The sequence below is a fragment of the Pongo pygmaeus genome, chromosome 12, assembly GCF_028885625.2.
Source record: "Pongo pygmaeus isolate AG05252 chromosome 12, NHGRI_mPonPyg2-v2.0_pri, whole genome shotgun sequence".
NCBI classification, from domain to species: domain Eukaryota; kingdom Metazoa; phylum Chordata; class Mammalia; order Primates; family Hominidae; genus Pongo; species Pongo pygmaeus.
Window position 1 is genome coordinate 32,393,069 of NC_072385.2, and position 18,582 is coordinate 32,411,650.

At 44.4% G+C, this 18,582-nt stretch overlaps 1 protein-coding gene and 2 pseudogenes across 1 annotated transcript in view; 2 read left to right on the plus strand and 1 right to left on the minus strand.

Moving 5' to 3' along the window:
• Positions 1 to 1,374: 1,374 nt before the first annotated feature.
• On the plus strand, positions 1,375 to 1,940 carry LOC129030734 (cilia- and flagella-associated protein 144-like; annotated as a pseudogene).
• Positions 1,941 to 4,724: 2,784 nt separating this feature from the next.
• Positions 4,725 to 18,582, minus strand: part of CREG2 (cellular repressor of E1A stimulated genes 2) — a 35,921-nt gene continuing 22,063 nt past the window's right edge. Inside the window, exon 4 of the mRNA XM_063649282.1 lies at positions 4,725 to 5,025. Within this exon, the coding sequence (XP_063505352.1) occupies positions 5,016 to 5,025 (10 nt within the window). The 3' untranslated portion in view covers positions 4,725 to 5,015. The remainder of the gene's footprint in view (positions 5,026 to 18,582) is intronic.
• Positions 16,443 to 16,717, plus strand: LOC129029013 (cytochrome c oxidase subunit 7B, mitochondrial-like; annotated as a pseudogene).

An 18,582-nucleotide genomic window follows, 5' to 3' on the forward strand; every position in this document is an offset into this window, starting at 1 on the left:
CCCACCTGCTTTGTCACCCACTGCCAGCCTATGGAGGTTCCCTCTCTGGTCCTCCGTGCGTGTCCCATGGGTAAAATGGACGTAGCATGTCTAATTGCGCATGTTCCCGCAGTGATGTGAGGGACTGAAGGGCTTTCAACGCTGCGCTGTCGTAAGGGAAGGCGCCTGGGGCACTGACTTCGTCCCCTTTTCCCAGATCCTGCTCAGAGCCTCTCTCCCAGGCCCCCGGCCCCTACCTGTATGCTAGCCCCCTGATCAGCCTTTGCCTGCTGAGGGCAAAACTACAGGGTACCCAAGAACAGGGGCTGCCATTTCCTCTGTCTTCCATTTCCCCTGTTCAGTCCTAAACCCGGAGATGGGGCCCTGTGCCGACCGGCGGGGCGCTCCCGGCTTCGGGTGGGGCGCGGGTCACAAAGCGCGTTCCGCCCTGGAACGCCCAGAGGAGATAAAAGCCGCGCAGGCCCCGCGCTCGCCGCGCACTCCGACAGTTCCGACGAGGGAGCGCTGCACTCGCTCAAAATGACTCGAAAGCTGCCCCGCCTCTCCGCCTTCCAACCCCGGCGCCCGCTCGGCGCCACCCCGCAGCGCCCTGGCAGTCAGCTCTTCTTTCCTCCCATCCGTCGCCCGTTTCTGGACCCGCAGACTACGCTCCTGTTCCATCCCACCTACTCGTCCTTCTGCCCCATCTGCTACCCGTCTCTCAACCAATTCGTCCCCGTCCACTACCCCGTCGTGGGCATCGCCCTGCCGAGCTCTTCCTGCCTGAGTCTTCACAAGGGCTGCATCTGCCGCCCGCATGTCCGTTGGGGACCCAACTTCCACTACGTCCCTCCCTATCCCCCCACGCCCCCGCCCAGCCCCTGCTTTTAGAGCCTGCCTGCAGCCCGCTCCCACCCAGCCACCCACGCGGCCCTGACGATCCAGGATCCCACGGAGAGGACCCTGCAGGCACCGTGCTCGGGCAGCGAAGGAGCGGAACCTGGGGTCCCCGCGGCCTGGCTGTGGACACGGGGACGCAGGACCACGGACACCCACCCTCGGCCTCCGCTGCCTGCTCAGCCAGCCGCGCCAGCCTCTGCATTTGGCAATGGCTTCCCCGTGGGCCTTGGTCTGGAACCACCGAGCAAACTGCAGGCCCGAGACGGAGAAGGGAGAGCACGAGGAAGCAGCGCCTCTGCTCGCTGGGAGGGAAACGACTGGCCAAGGTGAGGCCTAACCACATGCCCATGACCTCCGGGTCTGTCCTGTGACAGGAAGCCCTTTCCTGGAGGTGTCCACGGGCGGTTGGGGTAAGGGCTGGGTCGCCAGGAGCTGGGGCCGTGGGAGCGCTGTTGCCTGGAGACTGCGTGGGACACCGTTGCCTGGAGACGGCAGATGCCCGGGGCCAGGGAGAGAGGCACCAGGGAGCAGAGAGCGCATCGAACCCGATGGAGCAACGCCAAGGCCATGGCGGGACACCCCAGGGAGAAGGTGATCCAGGATGAGGTCCGTCAGAACCAGATCTTGCAGGAGCTGTACCTCAAAGAGCTGCCAGCCCAGAACGCCTATGCGCGGCATCACGTGAACCCCTCCACGAGGTCCACAGATCACCAGGAAGCCCACGTCTTGGCATGGTAACCTGGAGGAGCCTGGAGACGCCAGGTTTCGGAATCTCATTCACCACACTGCCCAGGGATCAAGGAAGAAGGACCCAGACACAGACTGAAAACCAGGAAACTGTATGGGACTCAGAGCCCTCGCTCAACCCAGAATGCCCAGATCGCAGGCTGAACCACTGCAGGGTCTGCAATGACATTGCTCTATACAAGGCTCAGATGTGGAGCCTGGGAGAAGATGATGGCCACCAGTGGCATCCCAGCGGTGGAGTGAGGCCCCGGGTTTCATGCCCAATGTGTGCACTGCCCCGAGAAATAAATGTTATTTTAAAGCCAAATAAATAAAATTACACTAAGTTTTAGACATTGGAATTTTGTAGCATGATTTTTCCTAGGAATTGTTCCCAATCTTCAGTCCTTCTGCAGTACAGGTGAGTGCCATGAGAGTAGCCATATTGACCTAGAGAGTAGTATGTTGACCCTGCCTCCTCCACCAGTCCCTTGGATCAGGGATGGGAAAGCCACCCCAGCTAGGCTAAGAGACAGCACAGAACCAAGAGAGAGCTGTGACTGTCTCCAAATTACTGAACTGATGATGACATGCGGACTTAGTATCTGTATTAGTCTGTTCTCATGCGTCTAACAAAGACATAGCCAAGACTGGGTAATTTATAAAGGAAAGAGTTTTAATGGACTCACAGTTCAGCGTGGCTGAGGAGGCCTCACAATCATGGCGGAAGGCAAAGGAGAAGCAAAGTCACACCTTGTATGGCGGCAGGCAAGAGAGCTTGTGCAGGGGAACTCCTCTTTATAAAACCATCAGATCTTATGAGACTTATTTACTACCGTGAGAACAGTAGGAGGGAAACTGTCCCCACGAATTAATTATCTCCACCTGGCCCTGCTCTTGACATGTGGGGATTATTACAATTCAAGGTGAGATTTGGAGGGGGACCGGGTCACACACCGAAACCATATCGGTATCTGTTGGTATTCTAGACCAGGGCCAGCAGCCTACAGCCCAAGGGCCACCACCTGTTTGTAAATAATGTTTTTTTGTTGTTTTTTTTTTTTCCTTTTACTCTAGCCAGTGAGGAAATCACGTTTTCTAGGAACACAGTAGTGGCCATTTATTTACCTACTGTCTATAACTGCTTTCGTGCACAATGGCCAAGGTGAGTGGTTATGAGAGAGACCTCATGACCCGCAAGCCTATGTGACCAGTCCCTGAGGAACTCCAAAACTTAGGGGCTGGGTAGAGGAAAAAGCTGAGAAATGACACCAGCTAAGAGAGGCTGTAGAGGGTGAAAACCAGCAGAGTGTGATATCATAAAGCTCGGGGCCTTTTAAAAAACCTGCCAGGCCGGGCATGGTGGCTCACACTTGTAATCCCAACACCTTGGGAGGCCAAGGCAGGCGGATCATGAGGTCAGGAGTTCAAGACTAGCCTGACCAACATGGTGAGACCCCGCCTCTACTAAAAATACAAAAATTAACCAGGTGTCGTGGTGCGCACCTGTATTCCCAGCTACTCAGAGGGCTGAATCACTTGAACCCAGGAGGCAGAGGTTGCAGTGAGCCAAGATTGCACCACTGCACTCCAGCCTGGGTGACAGGGTGAGACGCTGTCTCAAAAAAAAAAAAAACCTGCCAATCCCAGTGGAGGTCTAGAATTTCTATTTGGTCTGAGGAACTAAAAAGGCAGTAAGAGAGAAAAATGAAGTAACTGCATACCAAGAAGCAGCGATAGTTGAAGAAATTCCTGACAGTGTCCAAAGCCAATGTTCTAAACGGTCTTGAGGTTCAGCCACATTCCCCAAGTGCACTTGAGACTCCCCCAGTTGTCTACACTAACTTCCTCTTTTTATTTAAACTACTTTGAGTTGGGATATCATGTTGTTTGCAACCAGAGGGCACCATTACTTAATTTATTCACTCATCTGTCCCTCATTCATTCTTTCATTCAGAAGTTTCATGGAATCTTTCTGTGTGAGGCAGGATGCTGGGAATGGGTGATACAGTGGCAAACAGGACAGCCATGGGCCCTGACCTTGTAAAGTTTATATTTTAATATAACAAATTAGGTTTCAGCCCCTGTGAGATGACCAAGACATCACAATAGGCCAGGTGCTCATTACGGGCTCATGCCTGTAATCCCAACACTTTGGGAGGCCAAGGTAGGTAAACCACTTGAGCCCAGGAGTTGTAGACCAGGCTGGACAACATGGCAAGACCCTGTCTCTACTAAAAAGACAAAAATTAGCTGGGCATGGTGGCATGCACCTGTAGGCCCAGCTACTCGGGTGGCTGAGGTGGAAGGATCCATTGAACCCGGGAGGTCAAGGCTGCAGTGAGCCATGATTGGGACACTGCACTGCAGTCTGGGTGACAAAGCAAGACCCTGTCTCAAAAAAAAAAAAAAAAAAACAAAAAACAGTCCCAATAGCAGTTGCAGCTCCTCAGAAACGAGGTCTGAATTGAAGAGTATAAATTTGGGAGTCATTGCCCTGTCGTGGGACTTAAACACAGGGAAATAAAAGTCATTGCCTAGGGAGAAGGTATCAAGTGAGAATTGAAGTGTGCATGTGACCAGTCTCTGAAGACCTCCAGTATTCAGGGGTTAGGTAGAGACAAAAGAGTGGATTAAGGAGACCAGAGAACAGAGGCTGTAGAGGAGGAGAAACAGCAGTGAGCATAATATCATGGAAGGCAGGGTGTGGTGGCTCACACCTGTTATCCCAACACTTTGGGAGGCCAAGGTGGGAGAATTGCTTGAGCCCAGGAGTTCAAGACTAGCCTGGGCAGCATAGTGAGACCTCCTCTCTACAAAAATGTTAAAAATTAGCTGAGCATGGTGCCACACATCTCTGGACCCAGCTGCTTGGGAGGCTGAGGCAGGAGGATCGCTTGAGCCAGAGAAGTCACGGCTGCAGTGAGTTGTGATCATGCCATTGTACTCCAGCATGGGTGACAGAGAAAGAATCTGTCTCAATATGTATATATCTCACAGAAGCCAAGCTAAAAGATTGCCTTAAGGAGTCAGTGGTATATTTGTCAAATGCTGTCAAGAAGGGAAAATGAGACTGAGAGAGATTATTATATTTAGCTGCATAGAAGTCAATCCAGAACCAGGTAAGAACAATTTTAATACAAGTGTCTCAAGTGTTTTTAATTGCAGGTAACTAAAGACTCAAACTGACTTAGGCAATACAGATCTATAAACTCACATAATAGAAAGCTCAGGGGTAGGGTGAGTTTCAGGGATGGTTTGATTCAGCGTTTCGACAGTGTCATCAGGCACCTGGAATCCTTTTGTCTCTCTGCTCTGCTGTCTTGAGTGTCAGCTTCATCCTAAGGTTCCCGCCTTCCCCGATCCACTGTCCGGATTGGCTGCCAACAACTCCCAGGGTTCGGACTTACTTATCCAAATCTGCAGGACAGGTGATCACATTAGCAACTCTCAGACAAGTGAGAAAGCTTCTTTCCTTCAAACAATCAGGAAGCCTTGCCTCATGTCTTACTGACTCCAATTGAGCCATATATCCATCTCTTATTAGTGATAAAGAAGCAATATAAGTGTAACTAGGGACTGTTGCAGTGTTTAGAGCCTTGACAACCCTAGAGTCCAAGATGGAATCAGATCCCTCTGTTTCAGGTAGATTGGTAACCCAGTGGAAATCAGGTTAGTTGTCAAGAGAAGAGGAATAGATGTCAAGGAGTCAATCGGAGTCAATCATAATGAACACAGAAGAGGAGAAGGAGTTGGATGGGAGAGGATTAAATTGTGAATCTGGCTGAAGTACTGGGGACAACACACCACACATGGAGACAACGCTTTCAAGAAGTTTGGCCAGGGACTACAGACACTAGGCAGTTCTTTTTCTAGGAAACATCTACAAGCTATAGGGCTTCCTCATCCCCTTAGTCAAGTGGCCACTATTAAAGAGTCCCTAAATGGCTTGAAGTTATTGGCTACTAATAAGAAGTCCCCAAGACCCAGGTCTTTGCTTCCTGAGGCAAAAAATCTGAATACTGAGGTAAACCCCCATTTCAAAATTTCCAGAGTCACCCTCCAATACCACAGGATCTTCATGAAAAGACCTGGTATCAGTGACTGCAAACCTAGGCTTCCCCCTCCACCCCCAAACCTGATCTGATTTTAGTTAAGAACACCTGGAGCTCGGTGCTCTTCAATAGAAGCTATTAGTGCATCCAATCTCCCCTTCCCAAATGCAGTCCCCATGGTGTAAGCCCATCAATCCATTCCCTGACCTGAGGCAACGGCAAACTCCCCAGCCTCCTTCAGGATACAGCATGCCCCTGGGATCTTAGACACCACCTAAAGGAAACACCCCTATACAATCATGGTGGGCCACTGGTCCTCACATTATTATTATTTTTTTTATTTGAGACAGAGTCTCTGTCGCCCATGCTGGGGTACAATGGCACGATCTTGGCTCACTGCATCCTCCGCCCCCAGGGCTCAAGTGATTCTCATGCCTCAGCCTCCTGAGTAGCTAGGATTACAAGCGTGCTTCACCATACCTGTCTAATTTTTGTATTTTTGGTAGAGATGGTGTTTTGCCATGTTGATCAGCCTGGTCTTGAACTTCTGGCCTCAAGTGATCCACCAACTTGGCCTCCCAAAATGCTGGGATTATAGGCATGAACTACCGTGCCATGCCAGTCCCCACATTATAGCCAGCCTTTTGTGGCTTTGATTCATACTGGTTCTCAACACATAGTACTTCCCAGAGGTCCTATTAAATTTAAGGGAGGAACTCTAGGTTCTCTGGGGAGTTGTAGAACATTTGAATGAAAGCAAACAAGTCTACCTTACCTGACTTTTGGCCCCTTTCTGGTTTGGTAACTTGGATTAGTCATTTCATGAAGTATTCCAGTTTCCTCATCTATAAAATATGAGTCATCATTATACCTGCCCTACATTTGCCATGGAGGTGGTAAAAGCAGACGTGAAAGTGCTTTATTCCCTGGGAAGTAATCCACAACTGTGAGGCATGACTGGTCCCCTGGGCACAAGTCCAGGGGTATTTGAGATATTGTAGACAAGCTGCATGAGTCACTGCATCTAACACAGTGTTATTGGTTCCTAAATATGGCTCACATGCCCATGCCTGTGGACAACAAAGAATTCTACTTAGCGTTACCTCATCAGTTTGTGGCTGATGGGCTGCTGGATTCTATGGAGTTCTATGATCTATGAACATAAAGGGTTTGATGCTGGTTCTAGTGAGACCCAGCAATTTAATCCCTCCATTCATTACCTAGCAGTGAGCTTCTTCTTTTTTCTTTTTCTTTTTCTTTTTTCCTTTTTTTTTTTTTTTTTTTTTTGAGACTGTGTCTTGCTCTATCACCCAGGCTGGAGTGCAGTGGCATGATCTCGGCTCACTGCAACCTCTGTCCCCCAGGTTCAAGCAATTCTTCTGCCTCAGCCTCCCATGTAGCTGGGCTTACAGGCTCCCACCACCACACCCGGCTAATTTTTGTATTTTTAGGAGAGACGGGTGTTTCACCATGTTGGCCAGGCTCATCTCGAACTCCTGACCTCAGGTAATCCACCTACCTCGGCCTCCCAAAGTGCTGGGATTACAGGCATGAACCACCAAGCCTGGCCAATGCAGTGAGCTTCTTGAGGGTAGAAGCTGTGTCTTACTCAACTTTTTATTCCTGGCATATAGCCCAGTGCTTGGCACATTGTGAGTGCTAAGTAAACATTTATTGTATGGATGGACAGAAATATTTTGGAAGGGATAAGGTTGTTACTTGCTTCCTGGAATTGCCTATCTCCATAACCATTATTTGTCTTGTTTTTGCATGATATTTTGTTGTCACATGGGGTCAATATTTTATTTCACACTTATAGGAGAAAAGGCACCATGAATATAAATTGAAAATACGCACACAGTACCTATATCAGGTTCATCATTCAAATGTTAAGTTATTATTTTTCTATGTGTACTAGAAGAAATCTAAAACAAATTAAAGAACAAGCTTTCTTTTGTAGCCCTTCTCCCCAGTGCTTTCAGGTAAAGGTAGTTGCAGGTCCATGTAATTTAAGGTTTTTGACAATTGAAAAGTATTTCTCTTGGAGATTTTATTAGGTATAAGAGGAAAGCCAATAAAAGATGCATGTTGACATGTCTGAATATATACAAGTACTCTTGCATTCTAACTTGGTATTAGTCATTGCTCTTAGCACACAAGGGATGTGGGTGTGCAATTTAGGGATGTCCCTCATCAAAGATGAAAAGTAAGAAATGCAAAGCAGAGGGGGTTTTATTTCCTCAGCCTCCTGAGTAACTGGGATAGCAGGCATGCACCACCACGCCCAGCTAATTTTTGTATTTTTAGTAGAGATGGAGTTTTGCCATGTTGGCCAGGCTGGTCTCAAACTCCTGACCTCAGGTGATCCACCCACCTCAGCCTCCCAAAATTCTGGGATTATGTGTATGAACCACCTGCCCAGCCAGTTCTACAAATTTTAAGACACGTATGTCCAGATTCATGTAACCACTACCGCAGTAAGGATACATAACAATTCCAACATTCTAAAAACTCATTCATGTTATTACTTTATAGTTATACCTTCCACTCACCCCCTTACCACTGATTACACACTATATACCATATAAATGGAATTATATGTCATGTAACCTTTTGATACAAGCTTCTTTCACTCAGTGTAATGCCCTGGAAATTCATCCAAAGTTGCTGCTTGTAGAAATAGTTTTTGTTTTCATTGCTGAATAATATTCCACAGTATGGATATACCACTAGTACATTTACCATTTTTAGGCCATTTGGGTTGTTACCAGTTTTTGGTGATTATGAATAGAGCTTCTGTAAACATTTGTATAAAGGTTTTTCAATGGACATAGTTTTAATTTTTCTAAGACAAGGGTCAACAAACTATAGCCATAGCCTGTGGGCTGGCTGCCTGTTTTGTTTTGTTTTTTTTTTTTGAGACGGGGTCTTGCTCTGTCACCAGGCTGGAGTGCAGTGGCGCAATCTCGACTCACTGCAACCTCCACCTCCCAGGTTCAAGCAATTCTCTTGCCTCAGCCTCCCGAGTAGCTGGGACTACAGGTGTGCACCACCACGCCTGACTAATTTTTTTGTATTTTTAGTAGAGACGGGGTTTCACTGTGTTAGCTAGGATGGTCTTGATCTCCTGACCTCATGATCTGCCCTCCTTGGCCTCCCAAAGTGCTAGGACTATAGGCGTGAGCCACCGTGCCCAGCCATTAATTTTAATAAAGCTCAACTTAGCCATTATTTTCTATTATAACTCATCCTTTTGGTGTCATGTCTACGAACTCTTTGCCTAACCCTAGGTCAGTAAGATTTTCTCATGTTTTACACTCATATGTTTACATATTTCCTCATATGTTTGTAAATTGATTTGTAAAATCAATTTACAAAGATTGCTGTAGCATCTTTGTAAATATTAAATGCCCATATTAGTGTGGATTTATATCTGGACTATCTTTTTTTTTTCATTGATTTATGTATCTATCTCTTTGCACATACCTCGCTTTCTTGATTACAATAGCTTTTTTTTTTGGAGACAGGGTCTCATTCTGTTGCCCAGGCTAAAGTGCAGTGGTGCAATCTAGGCCCACTGCAGCCTCTGCCTCCCAGGTTCAAGCAATTCTCCCACTGAGTAGCTGGGACTATAGGTGGGCACCACCATGCCCATCTAATTTTTGTATTTTTTGGTAGAGACAGGGTTTCAGCATGTTGGCCAGGCTGGTCTCAAACTTCTGACCTCAAATGATCCACCCACCTTGGCCTCCCAAAGTTCTGGGATTACAGGTGTGAGCCACTGCGCCCGGCCTACTATGGCTTTATAATAAGGTTTAAAGATGGTAGTGTGATTCCTCCAAGTTTATACTTCTTTGTCAAAATTGTTATCACATTCTAGTTCCTTTGATTTTCCACCTACATTCTCTAATTTAATTATCTATATCTATGAAAAAATCTGCTAAGAACTTGATTGGAAATGTGTTTGATCTATAGATCAATATAGGGAGAATTGACGCCTTTACTGTGTCTTCCAATTCATGGGAATGGTATGTCTCTCCATTTATTTAGATCTTCTTCAGTTGCAACAGTATTTTGTGGTTTTGAGCGTATACATCCTGTACATGTTTTGTTAAGTTATAAGTGCTGTTTTTATAAAGCTAATGTAAATGCTATTTTTTTTTTAGATTTCAGCTTTAAATTGTACATTGCTGGTATAGAGAAATACAACCTCGTATCCTGTGACATCGCTAAACTTACCTATTCTAGGAGATTAATTGTAAATTATTTGAGCTTTTACACATAGACAGTAATGTTATCTGTGAAGAGGGACAGTTTTAGATCTTTCTTTCCAATCTGTATGCCGTTTCTTTCTTTTTTTTTTTTTGTCTTATTTCAACATCTTGAACTTCTAGTACAATATTGAATAAGACTGGTGTGAGAGGATATTCTCTCCTACTTAATGATAAAAGTCTTTTTGATCTTAAGGGGAAAGAGTTTCACTGTTAATTAGGTCATTAACCACCATGCCTGGCTATTTTTTTTTTATTTTTTAATTTTTAGTAGAGATGAGGTATCATTAAGTTGTCCAGGTTGGTCTCAAACTCCCTGGCTCAAGCGATCCTCCTGTCTTGGCTTCCCAAACATCTGGGATTACAGGCTAGAGCCTGGCTAGCCACAGATATTTATAGATGCCTTTATCAGCTGTGCCCGGCCAGCCACAGATATTTATAGATGCCTTTATCAGATGGAGGAAATTTCCTATTCCTAGTTTGCTGACGGATTTTATCACGAATGGACATTGAATTATGTCAGATGCTTTTTCTACATCAATTGATATGATCATGTAATTTTTCTTCTTTACACTGTTAATATGACTGCATTGATTGATTTAAAATGTTATACCATCCAGCCGGGAGCAGTGGCTCACGGCTGTAATCCCAGCACTTTGGGAGGCTGAGGCAGATGGATCACCTGAGGTCAGGAGTTCAAGATCAGCCTGGCCAACATGATGAAACCCTGTCTCTACTAAAAATACAAAAATTAGCTGGGCATGGTGGCAGGCACCTGTAATCCCAGCTACTCAGGAAGCTGAGGCAGGAGAATCGCTTGAACCTGGGAGGTGGAGGTTGCAGTGAGCCGAGATAGCGCCATTGCACTCCAGCCTGCGGACAAGAGTGAGACTTTGTCTCAAAAAATATATATATATGTGTTATACCATCCTTGAAAGTCCCAGGATAAACCCTATTTGGTTGTGATGCATTTGTTTGTTTACTGTGGTAAAATACTCATAACATAAAACTTACCATTTTAACTGTTTTTAAGTGTACAATTCAGTAACATTAAGTTTGTTCACCATGTTGTGTAACCATCAACACTATCCATTTCCAAAACTTTTTGATCATCTCAAATAGAAACTCTGTGCCTAATAAACAATTACTCCCCACTCCCCACTCCACAAGCCCCTGGTAACCCAAACTCTACTTTTTGTCTTTATGAATTTGCCTACTAGCATTTTTTGTTGTTGTTTTGTTTTGTTTTTTGAAACAGGGTCCTTCTCTGGCGCTCAGGCTGGAGTGCAGTGGCATGATCTTGGCTCACGGCAACCTTCGCCTACTGGTTTCAAGTGATTCTCAAGCCTCAGCCTCCTGAGTATCTGGGACTACAGGCATGTGCTATCACATCCAGATAATTTTTGTATTTTCTGTAGAAATGGGGTTTCGCCATATTGGCCAGGCTGGTCTCCAACTCCTGGCCTCAAGTGATCCGCCTGCCTCAGCCTCCCCAAATGCTGGGATTACAGGCATGAGCCACTGCGCCCGACCTCGTGGCTTTAAATGACTGAATATGTATTGACATTTTATAAACTACTTGATTCAGTTTGCAATCTTTTTTAGGGTTTTTGCATCTAATTTCATGAGGGATATTGATATTTTCTAATTTCCCTTCAGATATTCTCTTTGATACATAGATTAATTTAGAAGTCTGTTGTTTAATTTTAAGTGTTCAGGGATTCTCCTATTGTTTGTCTTATTGATTCCTGGTCTACTTTTGTTATGCTCAGAGAACATACCTGGCATGATTTCACTTCATTTAAGTATGTTAAGGCTTGTTTTATGACCCAGGATATAGTCTATCTTGGTGAATGGTTCTATGTGCACTTGAAAATAATGTATAGTCTGCTGTTTATGGGTAGAGTGTTCCTCAAAGTTCAATTAGATCTAGTTGGCTAGTGGTGCTGTTTAATTCTCCTCTTCTTTGCTGATTTTCTTTTTCTGTTTTTTTTTTTTTTTTTTTTTTTTTCAGACTGAGTCTCGCTCTGTCGCCCAGGCTGGAGTGCAGTGGCGCAATCTCGACTCACTGCAAGCTCCGCCTCCCAGGTTCACGCCATTCTCCTGCCTCAGCCTCCCAAGTAGCTGGGACTACAGGCACCCACCACCATGCCTGGCTAATTTTTTGTATTTTTAGTAGAGATGGGGTTTCACCGTGTTAGCCAGGATGGTCTCGATCTCCTGACCTTGTGATCTGCCCGCCTTGGCCTCCCAAAGTGCTGGGATTACAGGCGTGAGCCACCGTACCCGGCCTTCTTTGCTGATTTTCTAATAGTTCTATCAGTGATTGAGAGAGGAGCATTGAAGTCTCCAAATGTAATTTTGGGTTTGTCTATTTGCTTTGAGAATTTTGAAGCTGTGGTGTAAGATGCAAACTATTTAGGATTATTATATCTCCTTGGTGAATTAACTATTTTATCGTGATGTATGATCCTTTTTTGTCCCTAATGATTTTCATTGCTCTGGAATTTGCTGTGTATGATATTAACATAGCCACACCAACTGTTTTGGTTAATATTTCCATGGTATATCTTTTCCTTTTTTTTTGGAGATGGAGTCTTGTTCTGTCACCTGGGCTAGAGTACAGTGGCGTGATCTCAGCTCACTGCAACCTCCACCTCTCGGATTCAAGTGATTCTCCTGCCTCGGCCTTCTGAGTAATTGGGACTACAGGCAACACCACTACACCTGACTAATTTTTGTGTTTTTGTTAGAGATGGGGTTTCACCATGTTGGCCAGGCTGGTGTATATCTCCTGACCTCAAGCAATCCACCCGCCTCAGCCTCCCAAAGTGCTGGGATTACAGGCATGAGCCACTCTGCCTGGCCTCTATTCTTTACTTTTAACCTACATATATAATATTTAAAGCAAGTTTTGGCTGGGTATGGTGGCTATTGCTTGTAATTCCAGTGTTTTGGAAGGCTGAGGTGGGAGGACTGCTTGAGGCCAGTAGTTTGAGACGAGCCTGGGCAACCTGGTGAGCCCCTGTCTCTATAAAAAAACAAAACAAAACAAAAAATCTAGTCAGATATGATGGTACATGCCTGTAGTCTTAGCTACAGGAGAAGCTGAGGCAGGAGGATTGCTTGAGTCCAGGAGTTGGAAGCTGCAGTGAGCTATGATCATTCCACTGCACTCCATTCTGGGCAACAGAGCAAAACCTTGTATCTAATAAATAAATAAATAAATAAATGCAAAACATTTTTTTAAAAATGAAAAAAATTTTAAAAAGTAAAGCAAGTTTCTTGTAAATAGCATATGGCTGGGCACTGCTTTTATCCATTCTGACGATGTCTTTTAAGATTTAGGTTTAGTCCATTGATGTTTACTGTAATTATTTATGTGTTTGGATATATGTCTACCATCTTATTTTATTTTATTTTTTCTGAGACAGAGTCTTGCCCTGTCACCCAGGCTGGAGAGCAGTGGTGCCATCTCAGCTCACAGCAACCTCAGCCTCCCAGCCTCAAGCGATTCTGGTGCCTCAGCCTCCCAAGTAGTTGGGATTACAGGCATATACCATCATGCCCAGCTGATTTTTCTATTTTTAGTAAAGACAGGGTTTCACCATGTTGGCCAGACTGATCTCAAACTCTGGGCCTCAAGTGATTCACCCACCTCAGCTTCCCAAAGTTTTGGGATTACAGGTGTGAGCCACTGGGCCCAGCCCCATCTTATTACTTTTTTTTTTTTTGCTCCATTTTTTGTCCTTCTGCTTACCACTTTTCGCCTCCTTTTTGGTTATTTAAATGATTTTTAGCATTCTGTTTTATTTCATATATTGGTTTTGAATATATCTCTTTGAATAGTTTTTTAAATGGTGACTCTAGGAATTACAATACACTTAATTTTTCACAGAATGAACATATTACCACTTTAAGTGGAATGTAGAAATCTTACAGCTGGATAGGTATTTTTACCTTTCCCTCTTTACATTATAGATGTTTTCTATTACATTTACATGCATTGTAAACTCCACTAATGTTATAATTTTTGCTTTTGCTTTCTTTTCTTTCTTTCTTTCTTTGTTTTTTTTTTTTTTTTTTGAGACAGAGTTTTGCTATTGTTGCCTAGGCTGGAGTGCAATGGCGCGATCGTGGGTCACCACAACCTCCTGTCCCAGGTTGAAGTGCTTCTCCTGCCTCAGCCTCCCGAGTAGCTGGGATTACAGGCGTGTGACACCATGCCTGGCTAATTTTTATATTTTTAGTAGAGACGGGGTTTCTCCATGTTGGTCAGGCTGGTCTCGAACTCCTGACATCAAGTGATCTGCCCGCCTTGGCCTCCGAAAGTGCTGGGATTATAGGTGTGAGCCACCACGCCTGGCCTAATTTTTGCTTTCAACCGTCAAATGTATTTTTAAAAACAATAATGGATAGATCCACTAGACAGGGACCATCAAGAAAATACAAGACTTCAACAATGGGTTAAACAAGCTAGACCAAATAGACATCTATAGAAAATTCCACCTAACAATATCAAAATACACATTCTTCTTAAGTGCACTTGGAACACTCTTTAGCATAACCCATATGCTAGAGCATAAGAAAAACTTCAATGATTCTTTTTTCAATAAGCCTTTTGTACTCCTAAACCTCAATAAATTTAAAAGAATTGAAATCATAAAGCATGTGTTCTGACCAGAATGGAAGGAAATTAGAAATCAACAACAGAAATTTGAGAAATTCACAAGCATTTGGACATTAAACAACACACTTCTAAATAACCAGTTAGTCAAATAAGAAATCGCAAGGGAAACTGGGTATGGTGGCTCATGCCTGTAATCCCAACACTTTGAGAGGCTGAGGTGGGCAGATCACGAGGTCAGGAGATCGAGACCATCCTGGCTAACACGGTGGAACCTCGTCTCTACTAAAAATACAAAAAAAAAAAAAAAAAAAAAATTAGCCATGCATGGTGGCAGGCGCCTGTAGTCCCAGCTAATCAGGAGGCTGAGGCAGGAGAATGGTGTGAACCCGGGAGGTGGAGCTTGCGGTGAGCCGAGATTGCGCCTCTGCACTCCAGCCTGGGTGACAGAGCGAGACTCTGACTCCAAAAAAAAAAAAAAAAAAAAAAAGAGAAAAAAGAAAAAAGAAATCACAGGGGAAATTAGAAAGTACACAGGAAATGAGAAGAAATCACGACATGTGAAATTAGAAAATTAGAGAAATTTGAGATGGATAAATGAAGATACAACATACGAAAACTTATGGGATACAGCTAAAACAACATTAAGAAGGAAATGTATACCTATAAAGACTATATAAAAAAAAAATGACCTCTAAAAAGTAAGTGACCAAAGCATACCACTACAGAAAGTCATTGAATCATAAAGGAAGACAGTAAGAGGGGAAGAAAGGAACAAAGGATCTATGAAACAACTACAAAACAATTTTTTTTGAGACACAATCTCACTCTGTCACCCAGGCTGGTGGAGTGCAGTGGCGCAATCTTGGCTCACTGCGACCTCTGCTTCCCGGGTTCAAGCAATCCTCGTACCTCAGCCTCCTGGGTAGCTGGGACCACAGGTGGGCACCACCTCGTGGGACTAGTTTTTGTATTTTTAGTAGAGACAGGATTTCACCATGTTGGCCAGGCTGGTCTCAAACTCCTGGCCTCAAGTGATCTGCCCACCTCGGCCTCCCAAAATGCTGGAATTACAGGCATGAGCCACTGTGCCCATCTGGAAAACTTTTTTTTTTTTTTGAGATGAAGTTTCACTCTTGTTGCCCAGGCTGGAGTGCAATGGCATGATCTTGGCTCACGACAACCTCCCCCCACTGATTTCAAGCGATTCTCCTACCTCAGCCTCCTGAATAGCTGGGGTTACAGGCATGTGCCACCACGCCTGGCTAATTTTGTATTTTTAGTAGAGACGGGGTTTCTTCATGTTGGTCAGGCTGGTCTTGAACTCCTGACCTCAGGTGATCCACCCACCTCGGCCTCCCAAAGTGCTGGGATCACAGGCATGAGCCACCACGCCCAGCCAGGAAAACAATTTTTTAAATGACAGTGGTAATCCTTACCTATCAATAATTACCTTGAATATCAGTGGACTTAAAAAAATGATCTCAAATCAATAGCCTGGGGAAAAAAAGAGCAAACTGTGCTTAAGGCAAGCAGAAGGAAGGACATAAAGGTCAAAGCTGAAAATAGTGAAATAGAAACTAGAAAAACAATAGAGACCTCAACAACAGCAAACAAGTGAGCGAAAGGCTGGACTAGACATTTTTCTAAAGATGATACAGAAATGTATAAAAAGGATAAGAAAAGATGCTTAGGCTGGGTGCGGTGGCTCATGCCTGTAATTCCAGCATTTTGGGAGGCCAAGGCGTGGTGGATCACTTGAGGTCAGTAGCTCGAGACCAGCCTGGCCAATGTGGCAAAACCCCATCTTTATTAAAAATACAAAAATTGGAATTTGCACCAAAGCAGCAGCTGCATTCCCACAGTTCGATCTTCACTTTCACGATGTTTCGCTGGTCAAAAAATGCACTAAGTCATCTCCAAGATCAAAGCATTCAGCAAACAATGGCAAGGCAGAGCCACCAGAAAAGTTCACCTGATTTTCATGACAATATGATAATGCTGTATTAGATAGTGGAGCCACTTTCTGTATTGCTATATGGACATATGTAGCAACACAAATCAGAATAGAATGGAACCTGGACCCTGCTGGCAGAGTCACCCCAAAGGAATGGAGAGATCAGTAATCATCCCAGCTGGTATAATAATGAATTGTTTAAAAAACAGCTCATAATTGATACCAAGTTAAAACACTGTGTACCCATTAAGTTATGGCATTATTGAAGAAATAAAGTACATTTTGAAACCTTCAAAAAAAAATACAAAACTTAGCTGGGCATAGTGGCAGGCACCTGTAATCCCAGCTACTTGGGAGGCAGAGGCACAGAATAGCTTGAACTCAGGAGGCAGAGGTTTCAGTGAGCCAAGATCGCAACACTGTACTCCAGCCTGAGTGACAGAGTGAGACTGTGTCTCAAAACAAAAACAAAAACAAAACAAAACAAAAAATGCTCAACATTGCTAATCATCATTAGAGAAATGCAAATCAAAATCACAAGGAAATATTATCTTACACCCATTAGGATGTCTACTATCAAAAAAGCAGAAAATCAGAAGTGTTAAAGAGGATGCACAGAAACTGGAGCTTTTGTGCAATGCAAAATGGTGTAGCTACTACCAAAAACAATCCGATGGGTTCTCAGAAAAATAAAAATAGAATTGCCGTATGCATTTCTGGACATATATCCAAAAGAATTGAGAACAGGGTCTTTAAGAGATATTTGCACATTGCACTTTAAGAGATATTTGCTATTTGATTTATAGCAGTATTATTCACAATAGCCAACATGCAGAAGCAGCCTAAATATCCATCAACAGATGAGTGGATAAACAAAATGTGGTGTATACAAATAATGGAGTATTACTCAGCCTTAAAAAGGAAAGGAATTCTGTTACATGCTATAACATGGAAGAACCTTGAGGACATCATGCTAAGTGGAATAAGCCAGTCGCAAAAATGCAAATACTGTATGCTTCCACTTATATGAGGTATCTAAAGTAGTCAAATTCACAGAAACAGCAAATCAAATGGTGATCACCAGAAACTAGGGGGAGGAGGAAATGGAGAGTAGTTGTTTCATGGGTATAGATGTTCAAGTTTTAAAAGATAAAGTTGGGCCAAGTGGTGGCTCACGCCTGTAATCCCAGCACTTTGGGAGGCCAAGGTGGGAGGATTGCTTGAAGCTAGGAGTTTAAGAACAGCTTAGGCAACAAAGCAAGACTCTCTCTCTTAAAAAAAAAAAAAAAAAAAAAAAATTAACCCAGCTCAGTAGTGCACACCTGTAGTCCTCAGCTACTTGGGAGGCTGAGGCAGGAGGACTGATTGAGCGCAAGAGTTTGAAGTTGCAGAGACCTATAATTGCACCACTGCATTCCATCCTGGGTGACAACGAGATCGTGTCTCAAAATAATAAATAAATAAATAAATAAATAAATAGAAATAAAAGATGAAAACATTCTGGAGATATATTGCACAACAACATAAGGCTACTGCATTGCACACTTAAAAATGGTTAAGTTGGGCCGGGTGTGGTGGCTCATGCCTGTAATCCCAGCACTTTGGGAGGTCGAGGTGGGCTGATCACGAGGTCAGGAGATCAAGACCATCCTGGCTAACAATGTGAAACCCCATCTCTACTAAAAAATACAAAAAAAAAAAAAAAATTAGCCGGAAGTGGTGGCGGGCACCTGTAGTCCCAGCTACTCGGGAGGCTGAGGCATAAGAATGGCATGAACCCGGGAGGCAAGCTTGCAGTGAGCCGAGATCATGCCACCGCACTCCAGCCTGGGTGACAGACTCCATCTCAAAAAAAAAAAAAAAAAGGTTAAGTTGGGCTGGGTGTGGTGGCTCACGCCTATAATCCTAGCACTTTGGGAGGCCGAAGCGGGCATTCACCTGTGATTGGGAGTTGGAGACCAGCCTGACCAACATGGAGAAACTCTGTCTCTACTAAAAATACAAAATTAGCAGGGCATGGTGGCACATGCCTGTAATCCCAGCTACTCAGGAGGCTGTGGCAGGAGA